The sequence below is a fragment of the Rissa tridactyla genome, chromosome 6 (assembly GCF_028500815.1).
Source record: "Rissa tridactyla isolate bRisTri1 chromosome 6, bRisTri1.patW.cur.20221130, whole genome shotgun sequence".
Classification (NCBI taxonomy): Eukaryota; Metazoa; Chordata; class Aves; order Charadriiformes; family Laridae; genus Rissa; species Rissa tridactyla.
In genome coordinates this window covers 64,553,660-64,570,359 of record NC_071471.1, presented here as the reverse complement: position 1 = coordinate 64,570,359, position 16,700 = coordinate 64,553,660, and the positions used below count along the sequence as shown (strand labels likewise).

Sequence of the window (16,700 nt, the reverse complement as noted above, 5' to 3'; positions counted from 1 at the left end):
TGATCCAAAAAGAAGAATGCCCACCACAAGAAAGTCAGATATTTCCGCAGTATCTTCAGACAGAAAATATCAAAGCTGTGAGCCTTTCATGGTATTAAAGTATGCACATCTAGGTCCACATGAAAATTTACTCCAGAAATTATTTTTTCATTCATTTTTATTCTTTAAAGATACTAATTTGCATACTAGATAGGATGCATTAAAAGCAATTTGTTAAAGATTAACTTGATTCCAAATAGCAAAACCTTACCTTGCCAGCTATCATTGCAAACACACAGCTTCTCGCCTGTCAAATCACAGTACCCATGATCTGGACTGCCACAGTTGGCTTTACAGTACGGAATATCACAGGCTTCTCCTTTCCAATACTTGTCACACTCACAGTATACCCGGCTTGGTACGGACACACTGGTTGTACACTTTCCGTGTTCTGAGCAGTTATTAGGACAAGAATTAATTCTGAAAAAAAATATGTAAAATAAGGGAAATGACAAACCCAGAGTTGATGGCAGTGATTTTATCTGACAGTATTCAAACAGCATTTGTTAGATAAAGTACTTTTTTCCTGAAAAATTTCTACGTACTGATAAAACACAAGTTTAATGATGATTTTACAGGCAAGTGAGCTGAAAAGGCGTTCATCCAGGCTTTCATACGAAGTCAGGATCGCAAACACCTTGTACTTTAACAAGAAGGATTGACAGTAAGCAGAAGGACAGGCCCTGCCTGGACAGATCACCATCTATTTTTTCTTATGTTCCAGTATCAGCACTCCAGTCAGTCCCTTCAAATGCTCATTATCTCTATCTGCACTGGGAGTGACTGTGAGCAGTTACCCTTAAACTCTCCACCACAGGCAGACAGGTAAAGGGTGAATGGCTTTGGTCCATGCTGTAAAACAGTATGGCTAACACCCGAGGGGAATACAAATGGAAAAACCGAATGGAAAAATACAAGATGGCTAATATTCTGAAACTACTTACAGGTAGCATTTCATGCTTTGAATCCTCAATAATAGAGCCACCTTAACCTTGCTTCCTTAACTCCACAGTCAGAGATGCAAAAAGAGGAAAGGTTAGGCTGAAAGAAGTCAGTGACTGTTATGAGAGTTAGCATTTCTGTGATACGCCCTACCAAACACTGAGATCACAGGCAACTGGACTGCAAAGTTATGCAAACTGTCTCCAGAAATACTGGCAATTCCTTGGAGAAGAGGAGGGATGGAGGACATTGAAGGATGTGGGTCCAAGAGTTTCCATGAACAGAATTCAGGCAATATGTGCCTGATGAAGTCCAGAAAGGATTTGAAACCTTTTTTGATAACTCACAGCAAAGGGCTGGGTTGAAACTTAGAATAAACTGTTACTACAAACCACTGATGATAACGCAGGCTGCTCCCTATAGATGTGAGAGCTGGACACCATTCATAGCCCTCCTTGGTCTTACCGAAGAAGAAAGAACTCAAAAAGTTAGTGAAAAATTATTCAAGGTAGGACAGTCAGCACACGTTTTTTCATTTTCTAAAGACTCACACCTCAGACAACTGATTCTGTTACACTACCAAAAAAGAAAATTCTACATCTGAACTGCAAACGTCCTGGAGCTTTTGCCTAGTAACACACATGGCATTAAAACCACTGATAGCATCAACTGCTGTATACCACAGCTGTGAGGAACCTCCCCCCCTGACTTCACAGGGAGGGTGTTCTGCAGGAAGGTGAACAGTTAAGTCTTTCCAGTAATAGAGACACCAGTTTAAAAGTAGACATACTCCCACTCCAAAAGGTTTGTTAAGCATTCGAGCAGAATGAGAAAAACTGGATCAGCAGAGTCGGAAGCAGGTTGCCTGACTCAAAGGAACACAAAATTTACTCAGAGTTCTGGAGTAACTATTGTTGTTTGCAACTGACATAGCATTTTAGTCACAGACACTATGTTTCTGTCTTCCCCAAAATAAAGGAAAACAAGTGGTCCATCACAATGAAGTTAAAGATGAAGTCAAAAACTGCTTTGGGATTATCAAACCAAGGAAGAAAGAGGGTAACAGAAGCAGAGTGCAACAGATCAGTGACAGGAAAAAAAAAAGCTAATACAGCCATAAAAAGCAATCGTAGAAGGTACTTTTATGAAAAAAGCTACTGTTGGATCATTAAAAAAAATTATATATATTTTAAAAGTATCCATTGCAATAAAAGAAGCAGAAGAACAGAGTACATAAGATTTCATGAGTCATATATGTAATGGAATTAAAAACTGGCAGTTTTCGTTTATTTTAAATCTTCCAAGAAATTAAGTAATGATATGTAGCATGCACCACATTACCAAGTCACAAAAGAATGCAGAGCACATACACTCATTTCTTAAGAATGCCATGTCATATTGCCATTTGCTCCCAAGACAAACAAAAAGAAGCGCAATAAAAGCTTCAGGGATAACTGAAAAATGTATCTAATCACAATAGAGAAGTCTGCCAGGTGATTGCATTTTACTGATGTCAACTAACAAAAATTAAAAATATCAAGTCTTCTAGACTGTCATTTCCAATACAACATTTTTAGTGAGGTTTCCCAAACTCTGAATAGCTATTTATTACGTGGTAAAAGGTGGCAAACCGCTGCAAATTACAGAAACAATCTTTCCACAGACAATTTACCAGAGACCTCTGCCAAGAGTAAAGCTATGGTCAGAAGCACAAATAGGAATTTTAAATTAATAAAGAACATGACAAAAATGCCTTTTCACATTTGAAGCACAGTGTTGGCCACCAAATCCCAAAAATTGGTATTTCACAATCTGAAGGAATTGAGAGAAAGGAAACCAAGTATCTTCAGTCATGGGAAAACTATCATATGAAGAAACAGGTCCAACAGGACCAAGCAATCCCCTCTTGAACTAAATAATCCAGTATAAAAAGACATCACATTATGTGTCACAAGCACATCCCAAATGAGACAGATGTTCCAATCAACAGCTGATGCATATAAGAATGAAAAGGCTCAGGTCCATTGGATGCATCTCTAGAGCTGCTGACACAGAAAAGCAGACTGGAGGAAAGCAAGCATAGTCATATCAGGTTAGACTTTGCCATCAGAGAAACTGAAGACAGACAGTGCAGATAACTATGAAGGCAGAACGCAGACTGAGATGGACAATAGGAGGGAAAGTACCCGAGAAACAGAGACGAAATTGAACAAAACCCTTGTGGCTGGCACAAGAATAAAAGTAGGACTTTGTTGAAGGTGGTAAAAGCCATAAAAGTATATTCAGCAAGAAAAAACAAAATCGAGCAACAGATGATCCTAGTTCAAGAGAAGGAACTGACATGGCAGCAGATATAATCTCCCTTCTATTCCATATGACAGCTATATGTGTTAGATAAACACTGGAAGAGATACATTCTAGTTCCATATGGCATAGAAAAACATACTCTTGGAATGGCCACGTAGCTTCACTCACTCACTCTCTCTTGTTTTCCTTTTTTTTTTTTTTTTAAATTAGTACCTTAATTACAACTCATTACAAAACCAGCTCCTTTTGATTTAAAAACATACCACAGAGTATAACTCATGCTATTAATAAAATCAATAAACACTTTCCCTGGGTTTGTCATTCTCCTGAAAGAAATGATAGGCTAACTAACAAAATGATTACTAATTAAAAAATACTTACGAGTAAAAAATGTTAAATCCAGTTAGGTTATAAGCAGCATCACTGAAAAAATGTAGCAGAGCATAGCCAGATGTAGTAACTACTTCAGGAACAGTTTCATTTCCACGCACTTCAGGGACTATTAGACCACTGGAAAAGAAAATAAGAATAATGTTTTAAACAGTCTTTGGGAGGGGGGGGGAAGGGAAAGAAGTTGTTAGTTATTCTGGTTGCTAATTATATAGACAAGGTAACTCATAAATCTCGTTTTAAAATTTTTTTAAAAAACAAATAATAAAATGTGTATAAAACTTGTCTACGCCTCTGCAAATTAAGGTAGGGTTTTCCAGGAAAACAAAACAAAAAGCCTCCTCCCTCACACAGTGATGCAAAATTTCACATCAGATTATTCTGAAGGCGCAGGCACTGTGAGCATAATTTTTAAAACTTATTTTAACTTTGAAAAAAAAAAAATATATATCCTTCAGACAGGGGCTTAACACTCGCTGCCTTTCAGCACAAAGTCTATTTCCACATTTGTGCCTTTAGAATTTTATCTTAGTAAAGAATTTCAAATGTGGAAAGTATGATAATTAAGTAATTTCCATGAAAAGGCAATTTTCAATGGAAAATAAAACACTTTTCAAAACTAAAGATGCTAAGATGCCAGTCTTAAATAAAGACTGAAGTAGGGAACACAAGAAAAATATTAAAATACCGAGAAAAAGATCATCTGCATAAACAATGCTACAACACAAACATAAGTTAGAAGTTATAGGAATCCTAAGGAAACACTAACAATCAATAAACTGAAAGACGTCTGAAGTGAAGAACAAAGATAGAGGAACTTGCTTCCCTTCATGCTACTAGTCAGGCTCCTGAATAACAGCTAGACACATTTTACAAATACAACTTTGGGGAGGGAAAAAAAAAGCACCAAGCAATTTTGTAACAATTGAGCAGAATTAGGAGAGAACGTGTAGCCTGCTAGAGTTGGGCAGAAAAGAGGCATGACCTGAGCTTTGCTCCTTCAGGAGAAAGCACTATCATTTACACCATTAGTATTTCTTCAGCTTCTGCAGCATAATCAGTATTTCATAACACAAAATGAAATACAATTTCTGCCCCATAGAGTACATGTGCATATGTGCACAAACAGTTTCTGGTTTGTTGGTTTATTTTTTTTAATATAGCTTTGCACTCAAGGGATATCCCAAGATAAAACTTTCACTGACTTCAAAGGATTAGGATCCTGTGCCTTCTCTCTAATAAACTATAGCCTGCTTGCATAGAATATTCCCCAAAATTTTAACAAAGGGTATGAATAAGCCAACTGAAACACTGTGGTCCAGGAACAGAGGAAACAAGTGTTAAAATTCACATGCCCTGCATTTTCTCTGTTGGACACATATGGAGTGCAGTGCATGGACCTAATTCTTTACCTAAATGATTTATTGTCATTTGAAAGGCAAATATTTAGTCTCTATTCAGTTTTAGTTACTATGCTCATTGTTTATTGCTGCTGATTTTATGTTTATTTCTAAACCTCACTACAAATTAATACTATTATTCTAAGCAACAAATATTAACCTGAAAAAAAGATTTAGTTGTGCAACAATTCTCATAAGCTAATAATAACATAACAAAAAGGCTCTCCTTCAGGACTTCGAAGAGCTTGATAATTTTACCTGCCATGACTTAGTCAGAATGACGTCCAGTTTAGTAATTTAAGGAAACACATTACAAAATGAGTGCTTAAGATAGCCTTTGTATCAAATGCCCTGAACCAGCCAGTCTGTTGTTACTGCAGAATCGTAGAAGGCATTTAGCAGCCATTTTTGGTAACTTGCACATAGTGCAACATTGCCCGAGTGTCAGATTGCAATACTCCCTGAAGCAGGTTCAGATACCGACACTACTGGGCAGTGCCACATTTAATACACATTAAAACTCAGGGATCACTATTGGACGCCTACCGGAAATTACATTTCTGATTTCTTGTCTATGAGCATTAACACTCCATGCAACATCAGCACTAAGTACAAGCCATGTAATGGATTTACGCTCTGGTCACCTAACCAAAAAAGCAGTGTTTTACAATTTATTCTAATACAACTTTACATACATGCACCCGTGATATTAACAAAAGAAAGCAAGCTATTTAACAAGTTAAAGCCTCTAATGTTATTTTTTTTCCACGGCAAAGTAAAAATGTCCACATATGACGTCTTGGACTAAAAGGCTAACAAATACACTCACCTAAATACAGCTATTAAAGGTGCATATATTGAATCTCCATCATATACATACATATGGTCCCAACTACATTCTGTGGCAAAGTGATTAAATCTTAATCTTAGTATTGCATTTGGGCTGAAAAAGAAAAAAAAAAAAAGAATTGATGTAAAACAGTATTTACAGAATCATTGAGCTCATAAGATAAAGAACTTACAGCAAAATTGACCATGCCAGCATAGCTGTATTAAAACATTTTGAGTACTAACTAAACATTTCAAAGAGTTAAATAACAAAATTCAAGGCAAGCAAATATTTCACTTTATCTTAGAAAACTTAAAAACAGCATCTTCAGTTGAAGTCTAATAATCCCTAAAGTTAACAAGAGACCGAAGTTCACCAGGTTTTATCAGTATTCAGGACCATGAATTTAGAGCAATTAAAATATCCCATTTTAATACACTAGCTTTACTTTACAATGCCAGGACTGTGACAGTTAAAGGAGTGTTTCAAGACAAAATCACCTGCATATCCTCATTCCAGTATTATACCAGTTATTGAAAATAAAAATCTTAAAACACAAATTTAAAATAGCAAGTAATATTAGTGTAAAATTGTTTTTCCTTCCCCCCCCCCACTCCCCGGTCTGACACCTGGGAGTCAGATTTCACTAGCTTTTGGTAGAGATCCAGATGGGGACTGCAAGATTTCTGAAAGGGGAATTTTCTCATATGACAAAGTTAGCAGGGTCCTAAATATATTCCATGCAGCATACTGAGCATGTTCTTTTATTTCATTTTATTTTTTTCACGCTCTACTTGACAGGCTTGAGTACAGTTTGTCGGTTTGGAAAACATATTGGGGGGGAGGGCTGAGAGATCATTTCAAGAGAGCTCTTTGTTCATTTTTTAAAAGGGAGTATTTTACACATATGTGACTTGCTTCTGTGTTGACATTTTGCACTATGTTACTGGGTTGCATTATTCTTCCACATACTGTGCAGCATATTGTTTCCTCCAGCTACCTACTCTACCACCTCCTGCAAAGAGGAGGAACAGAGTGAAGAACAACTTCAAAGCAGAGTTTGCATACAGTCCTGAGGCATGTTTCCACTTTAGCACGGTGTAGCACAGTGCAAATATTCCTGAGCTAGCTTGAGTAAAAAGAGAAGTCTAGCTATGTCAGAAAGATATTCCGCTATAGCCTAGTCACCTAGATATTGAAGCTTCTACTTAAATGATTTTGCAAACTACCCGTAACTTCATTGCTGTTATGTTTAAATTACAATCTGCATATAAGCAGACCAAAATTAGATCAGACAGATAGATCATTACTGAACTGCAGCGACAGAGAAGACATCTAAAGTAACTGAGATTATGACAACATGGAAATACAGAAGGGGGTAATTTCTTCTAGAACGTTAGTAGAATTCAGACCTAGCTAAATTCTTCAGCAAAATCCTCACCCATAGTTGGGGGGATAAAAGTCCCATTGAAATTTAATAAATTTGTGCCTTTAACAGTCAGACATACTCATGCATACGTCTCATTATTTCTTTGTTCATGTCTGTGTGTTTCTGTGCTGCATAAACTGAAAAATTAGCAACAGACAGGAGACATCTAAACTGTATGAACTGTGGACATAGTATGATTTTAGAATTAAGTGCATGAGGAAAACTAGAATGCAGAAGAAAATACTTTATAGAAGCACTAACTTTTGAGCAACACGTAACTAAATAATTATCATTAGACTGGAAGCATCCTGTACTTGAAGCCATTCCTGATTTATCACTGATATGAATTACATAAGTAAGATAATGAGTTAAATAGGATTCTGTAACCACATTTGGAATTTACGTAAAGGTACTCAAACAGGCAACAAATTTATCATAGGGTTTCGAGAGCTTGCAGCACTGGCCAAATTCCAATGTCAGCCTAACTTTTGCCAGCAATTTGAACAGGAATAGAATTTGGCCAACTCTGAGAAATCCTGAAAATCCTACTTCTTTTTTTTTTTTTTTTTTTTTTTTTTTTTTTTTACAGTCTTTATAACATTTAAACAAATACAAAACAAACAAACAAACAAAAAAAACCCCAAACTGCTTATATTGTATCCAGATGCAGTTTCTTTGAGGAGTTACTTAGATCTTTAGAAGACACAGTACAAAACTGTCAGAAAATTTAAGCTATGAAAATAAATACTTACTATCCTTCAATTAACCATGTACATTTAGTTTTATATTTATAATTTATTGGTCCATCTGTTAAATATCCAGAAGGTTCCGTTAACCTACAAGAGAAAAAACAGTGCTGTAACAAACCAGAGACAACAGAACAGAACAAACACCATCAACACGCCAATAGATTTTTTCTGGATGGAAAGAAAATCAGGGGTGGGGGAAAGAGTCAAGGCTCTCTTCATATTTCTTGTCACACTATTTTTGCTCCTAAGAACTAGAATTCTGATTATTCTATCTCATTGATTTGCTTTCCTCCCCTAGGCAATCACGAGACTTCTCATTTTTCTAGTTCAGTAGCAAGCAAATACTATGTATAATTTAAATTATCCTTCACACAACATGGATCCAAGCTAATGAAAAAGGGGTTTTGCTTAAGAGTATTTTGGTTTGCTTTGCTTATTTCTTTTGCCATTGTCTTATATCTTACTCCTGAAATTAGACCACAGCAGCAGTGGGGAAAACTGTTCTAGATTAAGAGAAATTGAAGCATAAATTATAAATTTAAATAAGCGTATCTGCCAGTCTGTCCCTCTTATTCCTGGTCAGTGATGAGACATGGTAAAGCAGAACAAAAATGGACTATGCAGAAACTAAATACAATGCTTACGAACAGCTATAAAAGGTCAGACCAAAATACCAACATAACGCAGCACCCTGTGTCTGACAGTGGCCTACAGTGGATACCCAGGAAAGAATATAAATCCCTACGGATACTCCCCACTGCATTACACCACCTTCAAAGACTTGCAGCTCAGGGACATTCTCAGCCAGAGGTTGCGCCTTTGTGTTGGTTTTGGGTTAATGTTTCTCCTAGGAGCTTGCTCACATAAACTTGCAGCATCTAGAACAACCTGCAGGAATGATTTCCACACATATATGAATAGAAATATCAACTGGTTTTCTCCTGAGCCTATCTCTTGGCAATTTCATCTGACATCCTGCAATCTGGCATTGAATGAGGTGGTGGACAACAGTTTTTCCAACCTAAGAAATCCTTGCTCACTGCCTTTAATACATGTTTTCTATTCTGTACCCTTTCTGAGACGCAACACAGAGATCAGCATGTCATATTCAAGATGCAAGTGAACCATGAATCTGCACAGTAGCAAAATAATGATTTCCACTTTGTTCTCTATTCCCATCTTAACATTTTATTCGCTCTTTCAACAACTACTATGCTGACATTTTAAACACAACTAGCTGCTATGACTTTTTTTCTGAGTGATAATAGATAGTTCCAAGATTCATTACATGCAGGAATTCGTTTAATGTAGAAATAGAACCTTTTTCCTCCCTTCATGTATATTACTTCACATTAATCTATACAGAGTGATAAAATAGCAGATGAAATTCAATAATCTATTAACATAAAAGCTTTCTGAAAGAGCTTAGTATCTTCATCACACTGTAACTTCACTAGTTTACCCCATTTTCTGCATTCTTTATGATTATGTTCTATAGTTCAGGCCTTAACACATATCTCTAGTGGCCTTACTCCACTGGGAAAACTAACCATCCTATTCTTTAAAATGTTACAACAATGATAACGAATATAAATACATACTCGGAAAGGCTCATTTCTTTCACTATAATATGGAAAGATAATCGTTAAGAATAAGTATCACTGAATAAGAAAAGAGAAGCAGTTTGGATTTTCTGTGTTGTTTCAGTTTTTTTAATAAATCAATAGACTAGATCTAAGTCCAGAGGCAACACTGAACAAGTTGACCAAGTCACAGCTAAATTTTCCCACCAGGAGTCTAGCTGAACAGGAATTCAGCATCTGCTGTCCTACTATCTTTGAAGCCATATACACCAATTGAAAAAAAAAAAAAAAAAAAAATCTTTGCTACCATTTCTACTGCAATTTACATTTGAACTCATATCAAACACCAATTGCATACTTTATTAATAGAGGTCCAACGTGAAACTATGAACATGTGGAAAGGAACTAAAAACAAGGGAGCAAGAAAGAAGAATTTATGTAACAAGGTCTGTGCAAACTCAGCTTTTTAAACAAGTTCCTTCATCTGTCCTGTAAGAACTAGCGTCAATTTATTAGGCACATTGTAAGCCACTCTGTTCCAATCTCTGATGGTTTGAATTAAGATCTTTACCCACTTTTTCCTTTTGATGAAATGGGACAAAACTCTCTAATATGGGGAGCTGTCCAAATAATTGTACTTCAAAACATTTTTCAAGGCATAAAAGCGATATCAAGAACATATTTTATGTTTCTGAATAAAAAGAAAAGCAGATAAACAGCTGGTAACATGAGCAACAGACTGGGAGGGAAAAAGAAATAAAAACAACCAACCACCTTACACTTCAAACAGCTGACAGCTGAGAGAAAACATCCCCAATAAAACCCAATACATTGAGCTGGTCTGCATGCTGCAGTACAGCACTTCCCAAAAGCAATGGTTTCTGGTAAGTGCTATACAAATGCTGGTGTAGCTCATAAGCAGAGCAAAAGACGACGAGAGGCGCAGCGGGTGACTCTCCCTCCTCCCTTGCTGCACACTGGAAACGCCGCAGCAATGGCCACAGGGAAAGGCTAGCCACGCTCCTGCCAGGTGCTCGCGTGTGAATCAGTGCCTGGCCACAGAAAAGTTCTGCTCGAAGAAAGCAGAAGACACATGCAGTTTAGGCTTACGATACTTCTTTTTGTTGAGAAATATCAACTTTACCTAAAGGTATACTGTCATGTTTATATGCATGAGAAAAGGTTTTTTTCACGGTTATTTCTGGCTCTTTTACATATTAATTACATTGTTTGCACAATGCTGAACATAATATCAACTTAAAACTTAGCAGGGTAAGTCACACGTCACTAATTTTGAAATCAAGCTAGTATTGATGCATGGCCCCTATTAGAACCTTATTAAAGCTGATTACAGGAGCAGATCTCATGTTTGAGTGTGTGCTAGACTGAAGGCATTAATACTTTTGGAAAAAAGGCAGTGATGCATAAAATTCCAATCATAATTTTGGTGCTGTCATATGGTTTATATAGAGATGTAAAGTCTCATAAAGCAAGCCACAGAACATTTATTGTGCTGCAAGAAGTGTGAAATATCATAAGTATTTATTTGCAGTCATGACCACTGCTTTCTTAGTAGCTGTATAACGCAATGGAGGGGACTTAAAACAGTTGTTTTTCTTAGATCAGCCCTTTGGAACTAGTAAAGTGCAAACAATTTCCCTTTTCACCTACGCTGGTAATTTTTTGATGAATAGTTTCTTTCAAAAGAGCAGATAGCCTTTGAAGCAGCTATTGCATTTTGCTGAAAAAAAAGTAAAGAATAAATAAGAGCATGACATTCCTTTGTAATAATGGTTATGGAAAACGGTAAGATAAAGGGGCTGTTCTATTTTAAATAAATACATATTTAAAGACAGAGGTATATTACTTTAAGTTTCGTGAGTCACACCAAGAACTTTATCACTTTTCTTTCCAAACATTACCAAATGCCAAATCCCATAAATGACACATAAATAAGCAGTACTACTTTCACGTAACCTCTTACCAAATCAAAGGCAATATTCTCTATCATATAACGCCAGGTATTCGTGGACATACTTTTGCTCTGTGACTAACAGTGATCCTGTCAAATAACCAAAATCCCAATGAGCCAACATGACTACACACTCTTAGTCACAGAAGTGGAACAGCCAGGACGATGCTAATGTGCTGCAGCCCACTCCCTACTCATTGCTGAGAAAGCTTCAGGGATAAGGGGACAGCCAGGGCCACTTGTGTGGCCTGCAGGTTTATCACACCTAGACTCCAGCTTTCCAAACAGAATGTCCAGGGAGCAGCTGACATTGTATTTTGTAATTTTAAATTACATGCCAGCTTTCATAAATGCAACAATATTTTTTTAGTTGTTGGGGTTATAATCAAAACCTATGAAGAATTAGAGACGCATGCCAAGAGAACATTTCCCTTCTCCATATCCTGTAAAACAGATCTACCAAATTATAGAAAGAAATCAGGATGCTGCACAGCAGAGTTAAAGACATTCAGAAGCATCAGTGACAGATTAGTCACTCCCCAAACTAATCCATCAGTAATAGCTTACATGAAAGCTACATGGCACTAAAGGCTGTTTCATCTAGCAGACAGACATATACCAGAAACGCACGGGCTAAAAGCTAAAGTCAACACAGGCAACCAAAACATGCAACAAAGGGATATCTGTATTCCACTGGAATATTACCACTGTTATGAAATAATGGCAAATATAATTGAGTTTGAATTTATGGTGGTAACATCTATATTTACCACTGTAGAGACTTTAAATCAAGGCTGATGCATTTCAAGGAAAAACTATGTTCTAGTTCAGTCAGAAATTATTGGTCCAAAATGAAGGAGCAGTCAGATGAAATCTATGGCCTGCAATACATAAGACGTCAGAGCAGGTTATTAAAACAGCCCTTCCTGGCTGTAATATTTCTAGATCTGTGAAAAATGCAGTCCCGTCATCTCCTGTATCTTCCTGTAAAAGACTACTATCATCAAACCTTTCAGAAAGGGGTGCTAATTTAAACCAGAGAAGTCACTGGTTATTTTCTGCCATCAAGAGAACATGACGATCCACAAAACTGCTGGCAGATGGAGAGATAGAGGTCTGATGCATAACACAGAGGTGCATTAGCAGAAACAAAGCATAAAGCACATCCATAATATTACAAATATTCACTGTTATGAAGAGGTACATTTATCTCTATATTACTTAGTGTCACATTTCTATTCAAAATTTTATGAAAAGTTGGATTACTTTGCAATTCCTACTTCAGATATATAATATAAGATACAGAGTATATTTTACTGTATGGATTGATCTCAGTATCAGTATTTCTGTGTCAGTCGAGGACTATTCTCTCAATTGTTGCAAAATTTTGCTCCATCTCCTTTTCATCTTTTATGAAAATTTATTTTATTAACAAAAATAAAAATCAGTAACTGTGCGTCAAAGCTGTAAGATGCTTCATAAATACAAGAAGGGGCAATCTTTCCAGCTTGAGATCTTGTGCCTAACCTTTACAGCAGGGAAAGAGGTTCTCCATGTATCCCAGATGAGATCAGCTAAATACGTTACGAATGGAAAAAAAAAAAAAAAAAAAAAAATCAGACTGCCTTACAGAACAAACTAGAGTCAGTGAGCACTATGATATCAGAAAGAAATACAGAGGAGATCAAGAGTCCACTTCTCATACCAAAATTTTAAGTCATAAACTATAAGTGTTTCTCAATATTGTTTTAAAAGCAAGATCTGAAAAACAACACGTTCTGAAAAACTCACAAAGCCAGATTTTTATTTTCAGGGCATCAAGCACTGATTGGCACCTGACAAAAATCCTGAGAATTTGCATTTTATTTTCCTGCATTTTTACATTTATTGTAGAACCTTGCTGTTGGTTAATCTTCTTCCACAACATAGACTAAAACTGAATATACTGAACATACTGCAGTTCTAAATTTTCTTCAGTGACTAATCAAGAGGAATAAATACTTAATACATTAAGAAAATATTTGCATATGCCAATCACACTCTTATACTTGTTACATACTGCTTTGCATTAATAGAAGAATGTATATTTAGAAACAATAAGGACGTTCCCAATAACTATTTCACACAACAACTAATCAAAGGCACACTTAAATAGGCCATACTTTACCCATTGACAAAAGTAAGTTTCTTTTGTAAAACATCCCTGAACTTTAAGTGAACTATTCAGTTCTTCCCTCTAGCTTATTTTAAACAAAAACAGGCTCCAAAACAATCCAAAAATTCCAGAAAAGTAGAATTAAGACTACAATACAACATCTTTTCTCCACATAAAAAAAAAAATCTTTTATTTCAAGAAGCTTAACACTTATATATGGCACAAATCTATTATTTTCTTGAGTGTTTAGTTTGGGGAATTTTTTTGTTTTTTTTAATAAAGTAAGCAGGAATATAATCTCTGATTGGTGAAAGACATTAATTTAAGGTTTAACTCCAACAGGTCTTTTGTTGTCTCATTTACTGTTTCTGAAAAGGCTGTTACTCTATAGTACATTTTTATAATAGTCCCAAAAGCTACTGAAAGAAAACTGCATAGATGTTCCTTTCAAAGTACAAACTTACACGATATCTTACTTAAGCAATGTATTTTCGCTTACATAAAAGCTTCAAAAAAAAAAATAAAAAAAAAATCTGTTCCCTTCCTTAGGCTCCATAATATATAAATTCACAGAACATAGACCATGACAGGTCATTTAGACTAGGATATCTGAATGTGTGACTGTGAGACTAAAAAGTGAATCTATAAAGCAACTAGAAATAAGCAAATGTGGGCACAGTCTTATGAAGACTTTATAGACAAAGGAGATGCAGAAAATAATATTGTAACATTAAAGGTAATGCAAACATCTGTTCTATTGTAAATTAAAGTTACTGTGGAAATACTGTATAAGGCTACCTCCTCACAGTGTTAGGTGGTACGTGACTTTTTTGCCTCCAAAAAAACCCTTTAAATTGCCATTCAGTTACAACACACCCTAACGCCTATCCCACAGCAGGATCAACCATACTGAAATCTTTCTTCACAGTTACTTGTCTAATCTGTTCTTAATAATTCCAATGACAGAAGTCTACAATCTTCTTAGGCAATCTATTTTAGTACTGACTTATCCTTATTATTAGAAAGTTTTTCTAAATGTCTAACTTAATTTTTTTCTTACTTAAACATATTAGTTCATGTTCTACTCAGCACACACCTGCAAAACAGGTTAATTCCCTTCCTCTGTCTGCTTACCTTTTACAAACATCTACCTTCAGGCTTTTCTTCTCTGCATTAAGCAATTTGATCTAGCATTCCTCATGCGTCATTTTCTAGACTTCCCTCCTCTACAACTTCTGCAATTCGTCTGCATCTCAAAATGGTCCTTACTATTCCAGCTGTAGTCTGACCAGCATAGCAACCACAGAAGAATAATTATTTAATGTCCTTAACGTAGCCAGTTCTCCTGAATGTAAGTAGCATAATAACTGCCTTTATACATGTTGATTTGTATACAACCTAGAATTCCCTGCGACTGCTAACTTCCCCACAGAAGGAACTAAACCGTTTTGCTCTAGTTCATCTTACTGGGGTTAATTATGCCTACTGAAGTGTAGAAATTCTAATCCAATTCCATCAGTACAACTTTTTTCAGGCAGCGTTACACAGGATCAATGCAGCTTGCATGATCTGGAACTTGCTGGATGGAAAGTTTCATTCATAATCAACTTTCTCAGTAGGGAAATCTGGTTTTGTTTCTGTGATATAAGCATTCATTTAAAAGATGGTAACTCCTGGCCACACTGCATGATGAGAAATCCTACTTAAAAATCAATGGCCTCTACAAGAAAAGATGAAATTCCATTTGTGTATATTTATCTTAAACTTATTTTAAAAACTCCTACATTTTCCATAAGATTTTTCTATTCCTCAATTATGCCAACAATTTTTGAATTATTTCTCATATTCATTATTTATTCACCTTACGAAGCACTAACATGAAGTCAGTACTAATAAAAATTACAACTCAAGTGCTCAGATGTAGAAGGTCCCCATCATGACAGCTGCATTAGTTTTGTAAACTATAATGTAAGTCATTCAATCAATTACAATACGATGCCATTTTTTGTGTTGGTTATAACCAGGCAGTTGCCAGACATCAGCATTGTGAATGAGAAGCACAAATACACAACGTTTTCCTCTTCCACATGGTTCTAATATTAAGTCCAAGGAAAAACATTGCCATGCATATGGAAAAGAGCTTGCTGCTACTTCTGCATGTAGAGAAATTTTCCCACTGGTTTCCAGCAACAACATACGTCAAAATGCTCTATTTTAATTTTTTGTGACAGAATGAATAACAGAATTTTGGATAAACAGAAGCCAAGAGAAGAGGTGAAGAACAAGCACATAACCTCTCTCACTGCACACGATTGAACCATTTTCATTTAACAGCTTGACACTTAAATGAAGTAAATAACACTAATGAAAGCATAGCTTCATAGCGCCGGTCCTGAAAAAGTCAGGATGGCTTCTATCTTCAGACTATTCTTCAGACTACATACATACATTCTTTAAAATATGTGAGTATAAGCCATAACTATCTAAAAAAAAAAAAAAAAAAAAAACCAAACACCAAAACAGTTGAAATGCTGATCGCCTTAAATCTAAGCAAAGAAATACACCATTTCCTCTACTGGTATCGAGTATTTGCTTATTTTTATAACTATGTAAATGAATACAGTTTTTTAAATAACAGAACTTCTCCAAAAAGAGGGCTCAAATCTACAAAAAAAAAAAAAGAATAATTAAGAAAGACAGCAAAGCCTAAGAAAATCTGGTGTACTAATACAGTATGAGAGAGAGTAGCAGAGTGCAGCCAGCATGATGAATGCTTTAGGAAGCTGACCGAAGAGAGGCAGCAAGGAAAAAAATAGATCATCGCTCAGAAATCTGTCATTAAATACATTATTACCCTTCAGTGTATTCTTAGCCTTTTTGAATATTGATATTCACATAAAATACA

The 16,700-nt window shown here is 35.9% G+C and overlaps 1 protein-coding gene across 6 annotated transcripts in view; it reads right to left on the bottom strand.

The window, feature by feature from the left end:
• ATRNL1 (attractin like 1) overlaps positions 1-16,700 on the bottom strand; it is a 523,801-nt gene that overhangs the window by 471,616 nt on the left and 35,485 nt on the right. For all 6 annotated transcript variants that reach the window (XR_008467222.1, XR_008467223.1, XM_054207467.1 and 3 more), the window contains exons 2-5: positions 8,089-8,172; positions 5,908-6,021; positions 3,670-3,798; positions 251-459 (exon numbers count right to left, since the gene is read on the bottom strand). Coding sequence is in view for 4 of the 6 variants with exons in the window: in XM_054207467.1 (XP_054063442.1) it covers positions 251-459; positions 3,670-3,798; positions 5,908-6,021; positions 8,089-8,172 (536 nt within the window). In the remaining 2 variants the exon portion in view is untranslated. The remainder of the gene's footprint in view (positions 1-250; positions 460-3,669; positions 3,799-5,907; positions 6,022-8,088; positions 8,173-16,700) is intronic.